Source organism: Tasmannia lanceolata, unplaced genomic scaffold (assembly GCF_043159265.1).
Source record: "Tasmannia lanceolata isolate RefF3 unplaced genomic scaffold, GAP_Taslan_0.1 ptg000015l, whole genome shotgun sequence".
Lineage (NCBI taxonomy): Eukaryota > Viridiplantae > Streptophyta > Magnoliopsida > Canellales > Winteraceae > Tasmannia > Tasmannia lanceolata.
In genome coordinates this window covers 49,463,684-49,478,432 of record NW_027518692.1, presented here as the reverse complement: position 1 = coordinate 49,478,432, position 14,749 = coordinate 49,463,684, and the positions used below count along the sequence as shown (strand labels likewise).

The 14,749-nt window shown below is 36.8% G+C and overlaps 1 protein-coding gene across 1 annotated transcript; it reads right to left on the bottom strand.

Moving 5' to 3' along the window:
• Positions 1–486: 486 nt before the first annotated feature.
• On the bottom strand, positions 487–13,591 carry LOC143892177 (tetraspanin-20-like). The gene is made up of 6 exons (XM_077396624.1): positions 13,045–13,591; positions 12,178–12,277; positions 6,465–6,545; positions 6,231–6,335; positions 2,061–2,267; positions 487–777 (listed from the first exon to the last, which is right to left on the bottom strand). The coding sequence occupies exons 1-6, from the start codon at positions 13,416–13,418 to the stop codon at positions 670–672; spliced, it is 975 nt and encodes a 324-aa protein (XP_077252739.1). The 5' UTR covers positions 13,419–13,591; the 3' UTR covers positions 487–669.
• Between the last annotated feature and the right edge of the window lie 1,158 nt (positions 13,592–14,749).

Below are 14,749 nucleotides of genomic sequence, written 5' to 3'. Positions count from 1 at the left end.
TTATTGTAAGGGCTTTCTTTTTAAGGATCAGAAAAATACAGGAAAACCCCTAAAAATTGGATGAGGATTTGAGGAGCCAAAAAAACTAAAAAACCATAAAATATCAGCCAGGCAGAAGAAAAAAAAGGGAATAAAGCCAGAAACAATTTAAGAACTGAGGAAAAAAGAAAAAAAATACAAAAATGAAATAAACCTTAAAAAACATGCCTTAAAACATGTTAGAGAATATGCGCCGTCGTGAGATTTTTTTTTTTTTTGGATTTATTGTCAATTTTTTCCATTTTGGGGATTTTTTTGTTTTTTTTCTAATTTTCTTCTTATTCCCCATCACATAAAGGCTGTCACTAAGAAAAGAGACCCATTCTTGTGTTAAATAAAGGGACCCCACAACATTCATCCTGAGATCATTGATCTCAGGATCTAATTGATCTAAGTTTTATTCTTATAAGATGTAAGTTCACTTGGAATTTAGAATGACACTGCTGCTGCTCAAAGATGGTCGATGGAACATGAAACATGTTCCCAGACAATCTCATTTATATTTACTGCCCACAAAACTTTGAAACATTTCACAACTATAGACATCAATGCTTGTTCTTTGGAAGCAGGAAGTGAAAGAATAAAAGATATATACTAACAAAAGCTCACAAACACTTAGCTGCTTCCGTCTCATAAGATGGAACATCGTCTTTGATCTTCGCTGCTGGTATCTGTGACATTCGATGCTTTTGGGTCCATCAAATGATTATATGTATAGTCGGCCGGGCTCAGTCCATACTGCAATAAGAATACAAAAGCATTAGAGAAGATAAAGACACACATACATAAATTGGAAGACCCACATTTTTATGGTTGACATAGGCACAAATGAAATATTAAACTACTCTTACAAGATTTAAAACCAGGATTAGAGATTAACAAATACCACAATCATCTTTCAGCTACAGTAATAACATGGTGGGGGTGAAGATGCACAGTGAAAATCTGAAACCTAGTTGGAAATTTGAAGGGAAACAACAAAAAAGCTATCTTCTTTTTTTTTCCCTTTTTTTTCAAAATGGCAATCAAAGTTTATTCGGAAAGAACCAGTAAACAGAGGATAGAAATAACAGAAAAAAAGAAGAAGAAACAAAACAATAGAACCGGTTTCCATAAAGGAGCTGGATGTACAAAAGCATCTTGAAATGGAACAAGTGGTCAAATTTTATACATTACCAAAAGTCTATGGATATCAGCCAAGTCTACCAAACTAGGAATACTGAGACAAGAGGACCAAAAACCATTCAAGAAAAAAAAAAAGACAGGAACAAAGATATGACTCGGCATCTTTCGAAATCTAGGAAATGGACACAGATATGCAGTTCAAAAACCAGACTACTATTTACAACCAAAAACCATTTGCAATTACAGTGATTTAACAACTAAAGTTATGAATGGAAATCTTGGTTGCACAAAGTGGAGAAGGAAGTGGTTTCTCATTTGGGAGAAAGGAAAAGTGTGTTCTTTCCGAACAAAGCTTGCAGGAACGCTTAGGATCATGCAACTATAAAAACTAATTAGTAAAAAAGAAAATTGAATATGCATTTATAATTTTATATAAAGGGGATTTGCTAGGGAGAATCGCAAAAGTCATTTCGCGGGCCGGCTGTTGCATGAGAGAGCTTGCATCTCAGATGACTTGAATGAATCAGAAAAGATCTGTTGAAAAGTGAATCTATGTGGCTGCTCTCTCACACAACAGCTGGCCCGCAGAAGGAGCCTTCTGCGATGGTCCGTAGCAAATCCCTTGATAAAGTATAAAAACAAGGAGGCCTAATGGAGTCATGGTATAAGTAATCAGTCGTGGGTGCAAGAGGTTTGGAAGTAGAAGTCGGACTGAACCTTGGTACAAAATTCATCCTACTAAGACTCCGACAATCCAATGAATTGATAGCTGGAATTTAATGGTCTAATTAATGAATAATAATCTAAATGCAAATAGTACTGTGCAGAAAATACAGATCAATTAACATTTTCTCTGTTGATTGTGCACAACTACTATGCTCTAAAAAGAAAAATACCTTCTCCCTCATCCTAGTGCTCCAAGTATCAGAGCGTATCCCCTTGCTGTCCAGTGAGGTTGAAGAGGAGGCTTGACCTCCTTGTGGATTTAGCAGAGGCTGCCTAATTGGACCCCTAATAACAGCATTATCATCATCACTTTCGTACTCCACCTTTTGTGTTGGGACCATGGCTCGGAGGATCATTGACAGTAGCAGAGACAATGCCTGCATACATATAAAAAATGACGCGCTACATACTTTTTACAGAAATGCTGACCGAAAGTTCAGTTTAATGCCCCATGAAATCCCTAATATGCTTCTGAATGTTATATTTCTTTCAATAAAATGGCATATTTGTGAAGACAATTAAACACAGCAACACTTTAATTTACCTACTCTGGTTTCTCAAGCAGTTTTATTAATGCAAGTCACCTAGAACTAGGAAAATTTAGAGCTTCTGTTCAAGAATTTAGGGATTCTGTTCAACAATAGAAAATTGCAGATATTTTATGTTCATACAGTAAAATTAAAATAATCACAAGAGGGAGCTCATGCAGCATAAGTCGAGATGGAATGCTCACTCCGCAAACAGCCAAACACTTACCAAGTTTTGTTATCTATATTTTTTTTGAGTGATGAAGAAAACAATTTCTTAATAGAGGAAAAAATTACAGTTGGGGCAGAGATTGCCCCAAAGCCAAAACACCTCTCAACGTCTGCTCTAAGTCAAAACACCTCTCGAAACACCCACTTTAGCAAGGGCTACATCATTAGCCTCTACGCACATGAAGAAAGGAAAAGTCCTTTCGCATTTTTTTTGAATGATAAAAAGCCCTTTCTCTACACATCACAATATCATCGATAACGTGCTCCATGGACATTGACTACAACCAGCCACACAACCAACTGCCTTCGAAGAGTCGTCTTCAATCCATAACTTGCCTCCTAACTATTTAAGGAAGACATGCAATCCAATCCAACAAGGAGGGTTGGCCCAAGCTTCCACTTCATTGGAATCCTTAACGCCGATAGGAGTCAAAAATTTCAAAACAATCAACCACTTGGGCCCTGTTCATTTAAGATTATGACAACCTATTGTGAGTGCCAAACCTAGTATTGGATTTGAGTCCAATAATAGGTTGGCACTCACAATCTGTTGTCATATCTTAAACAAACAGGGAGTTAGCAAGAATCCTAATGAGCATCCCCTTTATAAATTTCTTAAACATTCACTCTACACTCCCATCAGCCCCGGATTTGCTAAGGAACACTCATCCAAATCTAACTTGAATATAATGATGCAGCTTGGCACTCTTCTTCTCATCAATAATCCCGTCTTCCAAAATCTCATTCTATTTCCCAAGCAAGTTTTGTAATGTAACCCCCAAAACTCTTCCTCTAAAAAGCACCTATCTAACAATCAAGCACTTAAATCCTACCAATCGAAGAGAACTTGTCCTCAAAAACTTCTTTGTCCCTTTCCATATAGTCCACATCACTGCGAATGGAAACATCAACCAAAGGACTTCACCCCTACCCAAGATGTGCACCTCCAACCTTCCAAAAGAGCAAGACGTGTGTCAAGAAAAACCCATTTCAAACCAAACTTCCAACATGCAATGAATGAAAATATTTCAAACCAAACTTCCAACATGCAATGAATGAAAATATTTCAAACCAAACATCCAACATGCAATGAATGAAAATATGGTTTCCCAACTAGTACACTTGCACAATTAAACAACATGCATATGTTAGCTGAAGGATTCTATTTTTTTTTATTTTAGTAAATTCAAGGTATTAATCCTCATCAACACAATCTCATAGCAATTCAAAATACTCAAACCCTTATTCCCAGTTGGAATGAAAAAGAAGAAGAAATCCTTGGAGACCACTTAAGTCATCTGAGATGAGGTAGAAAAAAACTAAAGATGGAGATTGTGAGGGTTGAAATCCATCCCCATACAAGAATATATATTATTCAATTATGCTCTGAATTATAAAAATGCCATTAGGACCATCCAACTAAAGATGGAGATTGTGAGGGTTGAAATCCATCCCCATACAAGAATATATATTATTCAATTATGCTCTGAATTATAAAAATGCCATTAGGACCATCCATGATGGCCCCTCCAAATTAGGCATGAATAATAAAAGGAAATAGGTAGAAAGAGTAGTCTTGAAGGCTACTACCTGAACATCAATCTTCCCAAAACCTAATGCTCGACATAGAATTCACTTTTTTAATTGATGAATATACCACTATGGCCCTGAGACTCTTTCTCTACATACTTCTTTAACCTCGCCCATGCCCCCACCCTACCCCATAGTTGCATAAGTAACCTTTCTCCACAAATCTTCCCTCTGTTCATTTGCATGTAACTCAAATAAATATAAAACCATATAATGTTTTATATAAAGTACATACTAAACGTACCATAAAACAGAAATGCATTTACGTAATATTTAAGTGAACATAATATACCCTAGTAATACTACAATCTCCGCAAATGTGGAGGCTGGCAAGCTTGCTAGAGTTGAGAAGGAAGATTTGGAGCTTTTCGTTTTTTACCTCCTCTTTTTTTGGGTGGGTAAGCTGGGATCGAACCCCCGACCTCATGGTGAAAGAGCATGGTCTTTACCAGCTGAGCTAGAGGCTTAACCCCTGTTTTTTACCTCCTAGAGGCTCTTTCTTTTATTTTTTTGTTATTTTCGTTTTGTTTTCTATTCTTCTTTGTATTTGACCATCTCGGTCCCCTTTTCTAATACAATCAGCTGCCATTAAAAAACAAAAAACAAAAACAAAAACAAAATACTTCAATCTCTTAACTCTTAACATAATATAAAAATAGAAGTTTATCATGTGCAATCATAAGTAATGAATATCTATTGCTATACCAACCACATGCACTCTAGCGTTCCTCCAAACTACTTAATTTAGCTGAGTCATCACGTTTCCATGATAAACCAAGAAAAGACAGAATAACGGGTCAAACTTGAGAAGGTCCTAGACTTAGCTTTCATGCTGTTTTTTGGAATAGTAAAATAATAATTTACAGACAGTTAAACAAAAATAACTTGCAGATCCGCAAACCTCAGAATATATGAACACAGAATGTGAATGTAATGTGTATATGTATATAAGTATTCACTAATGCTACAATAACATAAGACACAATTCACCAATCAACATGTTAAGACTCTGAAAATAATGTGATACCTTATGAAACTAGGGTTCAAAATGAATTGCAAAAAGTAATTTTGTAATAAAATATTATGTAATAAAATTGTTTGCACATGTTTATAAGAAAGACAAATTTGTCAAGACCATAGTCATCCAAGTGAGAGAAACAGGAATAGGAAATTCCAAGGAGAAAAATTAGGAGAAGTGGGAAACAAGAAAGAAATAGGGAAACCGTTAAGAAATGAATATTTTTTAATGATGTACAGTTAAGGAATGAATAATAAATGTTGTGAAAATGTTGAGGAGTCCAGGAAGTGACAAGGAAGCATGTGAGAAATGTGCAAGAAACATTTCTAAAGTTTTAGACACAAGGGACATTCATATGCTACGATACATCTTCATCATTTTTGGAGAGAAGATATATCTTCATGCCTATAAGTAAATTATGCAGCTAAATTATATTATAAAAAATTAAATTAAGATACTTCAATGTTATATTAACTTTCATCTATACTAGCAAATGTAAATATAATTGAATCCTGCACATACAGATGGACACCAGAATGTTAACTAGTGTTTCACAGCGGTCCTTTACAAATGTTCACTTATGCTCTGGAAGAGTTTCACGAAAGCTTCCCTAAATTACTAAAAATGAAGTGTTCCTACTTCTAGAACCTGTTTCCCCCAAAATATGTTTCCCAAGGCCTCATAGTGTTTTTGGAAACTATGGTCAAGACCAAATAGAGTCAAGTTCAATCATCAAAATTTTCAAAGATAAAATTTCCAAATCTGCCAAAATGGGAGAAAAAATTTGTCAACTCAATAGTGCTAGTCACACAAGATCCAACTCCTGGAGTGTGGATTCGTCAATTAGGCATGTGGGTGAACCTTATTCACTTAACACCTTCTAAAGCAAAAATGATATAGTGTCATTAATATTATAAAGAGATACACAGACTAATTTAAATTAAAAGGAGTAAAAGCTAAGAGAAATATCATACCTGAATAATAACCACAGTTAGACCAACCCACTTACATAAATCAATATTGTCTTCAACAAATGATTGAAGTCTTTCGATTTCTCCAGTAGGGTCATATGGAAGGTCCTGTGAAGCAAGGTATGATGACATATAATTAATCTACCAAGAAGATACATAGACGACACAAATCCTTTCAAACAAGTAGAATAAATTGAGTGGCCTTCACCAAAAAAATAAATAATAATAATAACTCACCTCTTTCCAGTGCTTGTCGACTACCATAAAACCCACTAAAGCTGCTTCTAGTAAAATGAGTACAGTTGTAAGTAGCGTATACTGTAGTCGATCGAAAGTTAAGTGGTCAAAGTATAGCATTGAGTAAGAAGAACTAACCAATAGCATCACATCAACAACTGAATTAGCATGACAGGCAAAATAAAACCACATAATCCGCACATTTATAGGATGAATAGAACAATAAAAAGGGCAACACTAAATGTATCAAATAACATGATTCTTTAAAAAAAATTATTAAATGTAACATCATAAACAATTGCAAAGCAGTAGCAACAAAAAAGTGCATACATCTATTAATTATTAATTTTCAAATGAATTAAACTATAGAAACTATTGATGGTGTGTTTTATATTGTTAGCTTATAATTGGTGAAACTTAGTAAGCATAGAAAGAACAAAATTTAGCCCCACTTAGGATGCACGGCACCAAGCTGTTACTGTAAATGTGAGAAAGCAATACCATTTCAACAACAGAGAGAGAGTGTGTGGCGCTTAAAAGGAAATTGTGATAACAAATTCTTTCAACACGATCATCTATGACATGGCCAAGCATGAATTACCCAAATTTTAAATTTTTTTATAATTAGGCTTTAGCTGATTGAAAAGAAAGCTCCTTGGAGGAGTCTGAATCGAAGCTAGCAAATGAATTCAAACCCCATTGCAATAACAACACGTCACTACCATGCCATAGACACCCTTCCAATTGATCAACCAGACTGTCCACCACCAACACCAGTAAGGAGAACGGAACTTCAGATATATTTCCTCAAGGTAGATGCCGGTAATTGATGAGCCGAGGTGTCCGCTATCAATATTCACTACATATGCCCACTCAATCCCTCCTCATTATCTCCTGCCTTCTACAACCTCTAACCTCCACTCATAACACTAACAAATAATTTTGCTTTTCCACAGAACAGTTGTTTGTCCTACCCAGATCTTATTGGATGACCAATTGGTGGGGGACCATTCGAGAGAAAAAAACAGTTACTCCAAAAATAAAAAAAAATAAAGGTTCCCCAGCTCTTATTGAATGACCATTTGGTGGGGGACCATGTCATGAAGAATCAAGGAGTTAAGAAGATGGGTCTCCGTTGATGTTAAAAGAGTTCTATTCAGTTTTTAGGGTGTTATTTAAGTCCTTTTAAGTCGCGGGGGGGGGGGGGGGGGGATCTCGTCCGTTCGAACGCCAGATGATCTAGATCCATGATCAGATTGATCGGATCATGCAGATAAATGGCCGAGAGCTTCAAATTCATGATCAGATCAATTCAGACCCTCAGATCAACTGTCAAACCATCGAATCCAGAGTCAAATGTCACTGATCGACGATCTAGTCCGAGATATTGTGGGCTATGTTGATCACATAGCTTCAAGAGTGATCAGATCAACGGCCACGAAGAAAGGAAAAGTGGATTGATCCAAGATCGCCAGGAGATCATAACAGTGATCAAATCAATGGCCCATGTTGACAACATAGCTTCAAGAGTCTAGATTTATTAGAAGTTTTTTTTTTCATATTATTGAAGTTTGTGTTTTATTAGGAATTTATATTGAAAGGATTTTAGTGTGACACAAATTTTACGCAAGTTGTTCGTCACAAAGAAGCAGCCCAACTTCCCTGCTTCAAAGTTTGATCATCTTTGCATCATTGATCAACCGAACGCACGCAACAGTAAGTTTCTGCGTGACAAAAACTTCCCTTGCTGGTAAGCATTTTATGCCACCCCATAATCCCTGCACTTGACCATCCAATCAGCCACCCTAATTCTCAGCCTTTCACGCAAAACAACAACCTTGCAAAGCCTAAGAATTGCCGCAAATTCCAGCCCTTCATTCAATCGTAAGCCGCTCTTGTTTCCTTAACATTAGGTGCAGTAAACCAGCCCCCTCTCTCACCTATCTTCAGCCGAACCGAACACTTTATCTCAGCCAATCAAACCAACCTTCAAACCCTCCTTAGTCTTGTATTTTCAGCCATTCTTTGCTACGATTTAGGAGCCCAAGATCCAAACTGTTAGCAGTTGGAAACCTCCAACCTTCCTCTCTGTTTCAGCCACCCAAACAACCCCTATCCTTCTAAGCATGAACACGTCTTTTTTCAGTCCATCAAACAGCCACCCCTTTTTTCCGTGTTAGCTGATTGAAACCTCAACCTTTTTTTGTGTTAGCTGATCGAAACCTCAGCCTTTTCCCTTAGTTTTAGGCATTCAAAACCCAAGCTAAAACAAAGCCGTCAACATTCGCAAAATTCCTTCACAAAGACACCTTGAATATCAGCCCATTAACAGCCTTTAAAGAATGCAAAACCTCCTCTTAATTAGCCACATAATCATCCAACTACTTGCAAAACCTTCCCAAAACATCCTAATCATTGATGTCCTTTAACAACCTAACTTTCTTGATTCTTTTTAATCAAACAAACCCCTTTATTGATTAACCAAAACCCCACTTTCTTAATCTTCTATAACAATCTTCTTGTTTAACTTTAACCTTTAAGACAACTCTCAATTCCGCTTCAATGGAATCTGTGATCCCAATGAGGCTAGAGAAAGCCCACAATTAATGTTATTGAAAATGAAAATATTCTCAACCCCTGGTCATCTCTAAGAAGGGCCTCCTATGCCCGCTGGACTCGGATTGCTGCCCAAGCTCGAACCATCAAAGTTTAACTTCATGAACCTTCAATAAAGAGGGGACTGCCGAGGTTCATGATCTTCCTTATTTTCCCAGAATTGCATATCTCCCTCCAACACCTCCATAAGTCTGAAGTTGGGATGAAACTAAAGCACAGGAGAACTTTCACCCAAGCGATTGTGAGCGAAATGATTTTCATGTCCAGGAAATAGGAGCTCTTGACTAGGCCTCTGAAAAATCAGTCATTTCTTTCCTTCCAAATAGTCCATAATGTAGCCATCATCACCACGGTCCATAGAATCCTCCCCCTACTCCTCTATAGGTCAATAAGCCAGCAGTTAAGGAGATCCATCAGACGCTCTGGGAAGACCCACAATAACCCAAATCTACCAAGGATACAACACCAGATCTCTCTGGCAAACCTTCACTGTAAAAAGATAAGGTTCCTGTCTCTACGGCCTCAACACATAAGGCACAATGGTCAATAATATTGCTTCCCTCATATTGCTACTCATATTTAATTTTATGCCCTTAATAATGTCTAGTTTCATCGAATGGTTTTAAGCACATAATCCGTCAAATTTAATTATATAATCCTAATGTGTTCCAACCCACTTGAGAGTGGATTGTTATTATTTTATACTTGAGACTTGATTAAATTGTGTTTATTTGCATTTTTATTTGGGAGTTATTATTGTTTTACCATGGCTATTGTCCTAGAGGGGGGAGTTGTCCACATCATCTTAGGCATATACCTTATTCCCTTTCTTATTTCCCTTTTACCCTAGCCACGCCATACCTTGGATAGGAAAGAATGGAAGAAAATTATCCTAGACGAACCCAACTAGTGTTAGGATTAGACATAGTCAATTTGAGCCGGGTAGACTCTTTCACCTTCTTCATGAAAATTTTCTAAAGGATTCATTAGCCAACCCCAACTAGTTTGGGACAAAGGCTTAGTTGAGTTGAGTTGAGTTGAGTACACGAGCCATGCCATGACCCACACATCACTAATTCCAAATACGGACTAACCAATTTTAGTAAGTGCAAACTTTCTATTTTAGTAGACATGAACCTTGGCAAAGAAAACCATATAAAAGACCTAAAGGGGGAAGTCCTAGAAGGTTTTGGATGTTTTGGAGCTTGTCTTTTTCTTCTCATTGGCAGCAGCAGGTGAGTAGCCATCTATCCTTCTCGGCTCTTCTTCTCCTCCTTCCATCTTCCTTCCCTTCTTCTCCCTCCTCCTTTCTCTCGTCCCTTCTCCTCTTTCCTTCGTTTTCTTTCTTCTCCTCCTTTCCCTCTTTCTTTTACTCCTATATTTTTCCCTTTTTTTCTCTCCCTCTCTTCCCCAGCCAGCCTGCAGCCCCTCTTTTCCCCATCTCCCTCCCTACTTTCCCTCTACTCTCGACTCATAATGTTGTTGGCTTGCAAAGAATCTTTGCTGCAGCAGTCCAGATTTTCTTCCCTGCACCCATGATAAGCCAATGTTGATCTGATGTTTCCCACTCTCTTCTTGTGGCAGCCAGTCATCGTGTCTGCTATTCCCTTTATTTCTGCTGTCTTTCAGCTGCTTACAACTGAACCAATCCATATCTCCTCACTTCTTTTCATTCTCCTTGTTGTCCTACTTGATTACTCCAGTAGAAACTGCAGTTAAAACAGTTACTTCCCTTCCACATCACCTTGTGGTTACTGCCTTGCTATCCTGGTTGATTTCCTTGTACCTCCACCCATTTCCTCACCTTTCTCTTCATTATCGGTGGCTACTGGCTAGTATAATGCTTGGGATGGATCGTGGCTGCTGCTCTTGCTCTCGTCTTCTTGGGACTTCCTACACGGGATTCGAGGCCGAGGCATACACGATCCGGTAAGATCACTCCATTTACTTTTTAGCAACTTATTGAGACACCTCTTGCCACCTTTTCACCCTTGATTCTACTACCATACTTCTTACCTTGATCCCCATACCTTTGCCATATTTTCTCCTGGGCCCTAGTTCGCTTATATTTGCATTATTTGACATTGCAGACAGATTGACATTATTATTTCATCTTATATATACATACCTGATTTCTTTGGCATGTCCATGTGTTTGTAAATTAAACCTGGGCCAAGTTAACGTATTAGTGAAATAACTCAAAACAATTAGTCTTACTGAACCCCAGTTGCTAATTGATTATCTTTTGGATGTGTTAATCTGTCCATGGGTTGAATGTGCTGTTTAAATTAGAAGTCTAGACTTCAGATAATTTATGCTCCTAAAAGTTCTCTAAAGAATCCACGAACCTTGGGTTTGCATGAAATCCCAAAAATGGACCAAAAAGGATTATATTGAGTTCTCTATAAGAGACTACTAATTTATCATAACAATCAACTAAACAAAGAATAATAATGAGGCATAACAATCTAGAGAGACAGAGAGAGCTAAAAGGAACCAGATCAAGAGTTCAAAGTATGAACTTAAGCTAACTCCACATCACAGGTCCAATGCGACTTTAAAACAAAAAAGGGGAACTGGGAGCTGATAACATCTTGTGACACTCATGCAGCAAATAGAGGCTGGTGGGGAAATCAAAAGGCTAAAAGAAATGACAAGGAAAACCCTTGCTGTCACATTTTCAATATCACCACAGCAAAGGGGTGAAGAATTTAAACTATAAACCCTATTCATAAGAGAGCCTACAAGCTTGAAACACTAATTTACCATTTGTTTGCAGTTCAAAACATCCAATTCATACAACAGATCATTCACAATTACTATTGCACTATAAATTAATAAATCACTATCACCATGCAACTTCAGTGCTTTCTCTCCAGGGTTTGGACAGAGGTGTGATTGAAGCAATGTTCCATATTCTAAGTGAGCCATGGAAGCAAAATCATGGACATATCATTTAGCATATATAAACACAGAAAAGTGTGATGGTAATTATTTGCACTCATATGAATCCCTGCCTCAGAGTAGACATATTCCAAACATTTAGCAAGAGATATAGTTGACAAAATTTGGCCAAAGAACCCCAAAAGTAGGATACGAAACACAGGCAGCATCCGTTGATCGCTTCAGTGGCAATGTGACCTATGCAAGTAACCGAACACAATAAAATGCCAATCCCCATAAAAGAGTAGATGAACCTGTCAAGTCACAACAGAAAAAAGAAATTCATAAAGAATTTCAAATACCCAATGCAACATCAAAGAAACATAATAACATATCTGCAGACTGCAGCTACACCACCGAAGTTCCAAAACTAAAATAAAAATAAAGCAAATGAATGAAATAAAACAAGGAAAAAAACTAGGGAAAAAATGCAATGATTCATGTACAAGAAAACAAAAAGAAAAACTAGGATAAACCATAACAGCATTACATAAAAGCAGAATAACAAAAAATTCAAACCGTACAAAGAAAATTAAGGGGAAAAAAACAAGGAAATAGAAGGTGATCAAATACCAACTGAAGCATGATAACAAGATTCTAACCTAGAAATGAAATTCTAAAAGCAGAATAACTAAAAATTTAAACCATATAAAGAAAATAAAGTGAAAAAAAAAAAACAAGGAAATAGAATGTGATCAAATACCAACTTAACCATGATAACAAGATTCTAACTTAGAAATGAAATTCTAAAAGCAGAATAACTAAAAATTTAAACCATATAAAGAAAATAAAGTGAAAAAAAAAAACAAGGAAATAGAATGTGATCAAATACCAACTTAACCATGATAACAAGATTCTAACCTAGAAATGAAATTTCAAAAGCAGAATGACAAAAATTCAAACCATATAAAGAAAATTAATCGAAAAACACGGAAATACAATGTGATCAAACACTAACTGAACCATAGCAACAAAATTCTAACATTATCACATAAAATTGAGAGGAAAAATGAAACCCTACCATGGAGTAGGAAGCTTGTGAAGATTAAAATCAAGTCCATCCTCTAATCCAGAAGAGATCTCGACGCCGAGTTCAAGAGCAGAAAGATCTTGAGGAACCCTAACCCTAAAGGAATTAGAATCGGAGCTCAGAATAGGTTGATTTTGGGAATTGAGCAAAAGATGGAATGAATTTTCGGGCGAGGGAGAGGATGGTGGAGGAGGAAGAGGAGTTGGAATGTGTTTGTTCCATTGATTGAGCATCCATATAGAATAGATTATGATTGTAATACCGATGAAGGTCTGGAGAAAGTTTAAGAATTTCAAAATGAATGCGATAAAGCTCCGACAAAATGAAGAACAAGAAGCAGAATTAGAAGCAGAACGACGACTCATCTCTCTCTCTCGTTCAGAAACCCTAATTCTTCTTATTTCTCTAACACTCTCTCGTTCAGAAACCCTAATTCTCTCTCTTTCAGAAACCCTGACTCTTCGTATTTCTCACAAACAAGAATCAATCATCTGCATGTTATTTAAAATAGAGAGAGAGAGAGAGAGAGAGAGGCCTAATTCTTAAGCCCTAATAAATCTAATTATTTTCCCTAATCTTTATCTCTATAGACAAGGCACCAATTGCAATCCAATGGGAGAATATGAACGGTTCAGATGTACAGGATCGCTAATTTAGATGGTGTTGATTAGATGGTTAGCATTTGTTCAACGGGTCAGATATTTGGATCATGGTTGATTTGTGGAAGCTTAAATTAATTTCCCTTGGTGGGTTTGAAGTTAGGTGCACTTGGGCTAACTTTGGATTGTTGGAACTAGGACTTGGAATCGGTATGTTATTCCAATTACCTTGGAAACAGAATGGAAATTTTTTAAATTAAATTGAAAAAAAAATTCAATAAAAATCATTCCATGGCCGGGCGAGAAATAGATTCGAGCATCCCCCACTTTTATTCTTCCACGGTGTCATTTCTTCCCCTTGATTCCATACATTTTTTTTAAAACAAACGATGGAATCGGAATAGCGTATTGATTCCGACGATAGCCTAATTAGTTCAAACAATTATTTGTACATAATCTTAGAAGAAGCTAAACTTGAGGGCACAGTTGCAGAACAATTATTTGGAAATGATACAATTATTGGATTCCAAAGAGGCCTAATTGCCCTATTTGCAAATAATATTAAATTAAAGTAATCTTAGTTGCACATAAGAAACAATTTTTTAAAAGACACCCTGAGAGAGAGAGAATAAGACTCTGGAAAAATACCCACCGAGGCGTTGGCTTGTTCGGCATAAAGTCATGGGTTTGCTCCCCGTTGACGAGTGTTCGAATCCCGGCCCCGACTTACCTAGCTGATACACGTGGTGAGTGGGTCGTTGCGTGTATCTGGGACTAGTCCTACTCCCGAAGGGGGTGGGGACATCCTACGTCATAAAAAAAAAAAAAAAAAAAAGACGCTGGAAAAATCATGGGAATCACGGGAATTGTGATTAAGACTCTGGAAAAGTGACCAAAACCTACTTAATTTTTAAATAAATATTAAATTATGCATAAAACTTGCATAATGTTTAAAATAGATTTATTTAAAATACTTACCAATTACCAAACCTATTCAAATCAGTCATCGTCTCTTTATCCGAATATCTACATTGCACATATATATAGTACGAAACAATTTTAACCTTCCAACTAAATAACCCAGTACTTGTTAATAG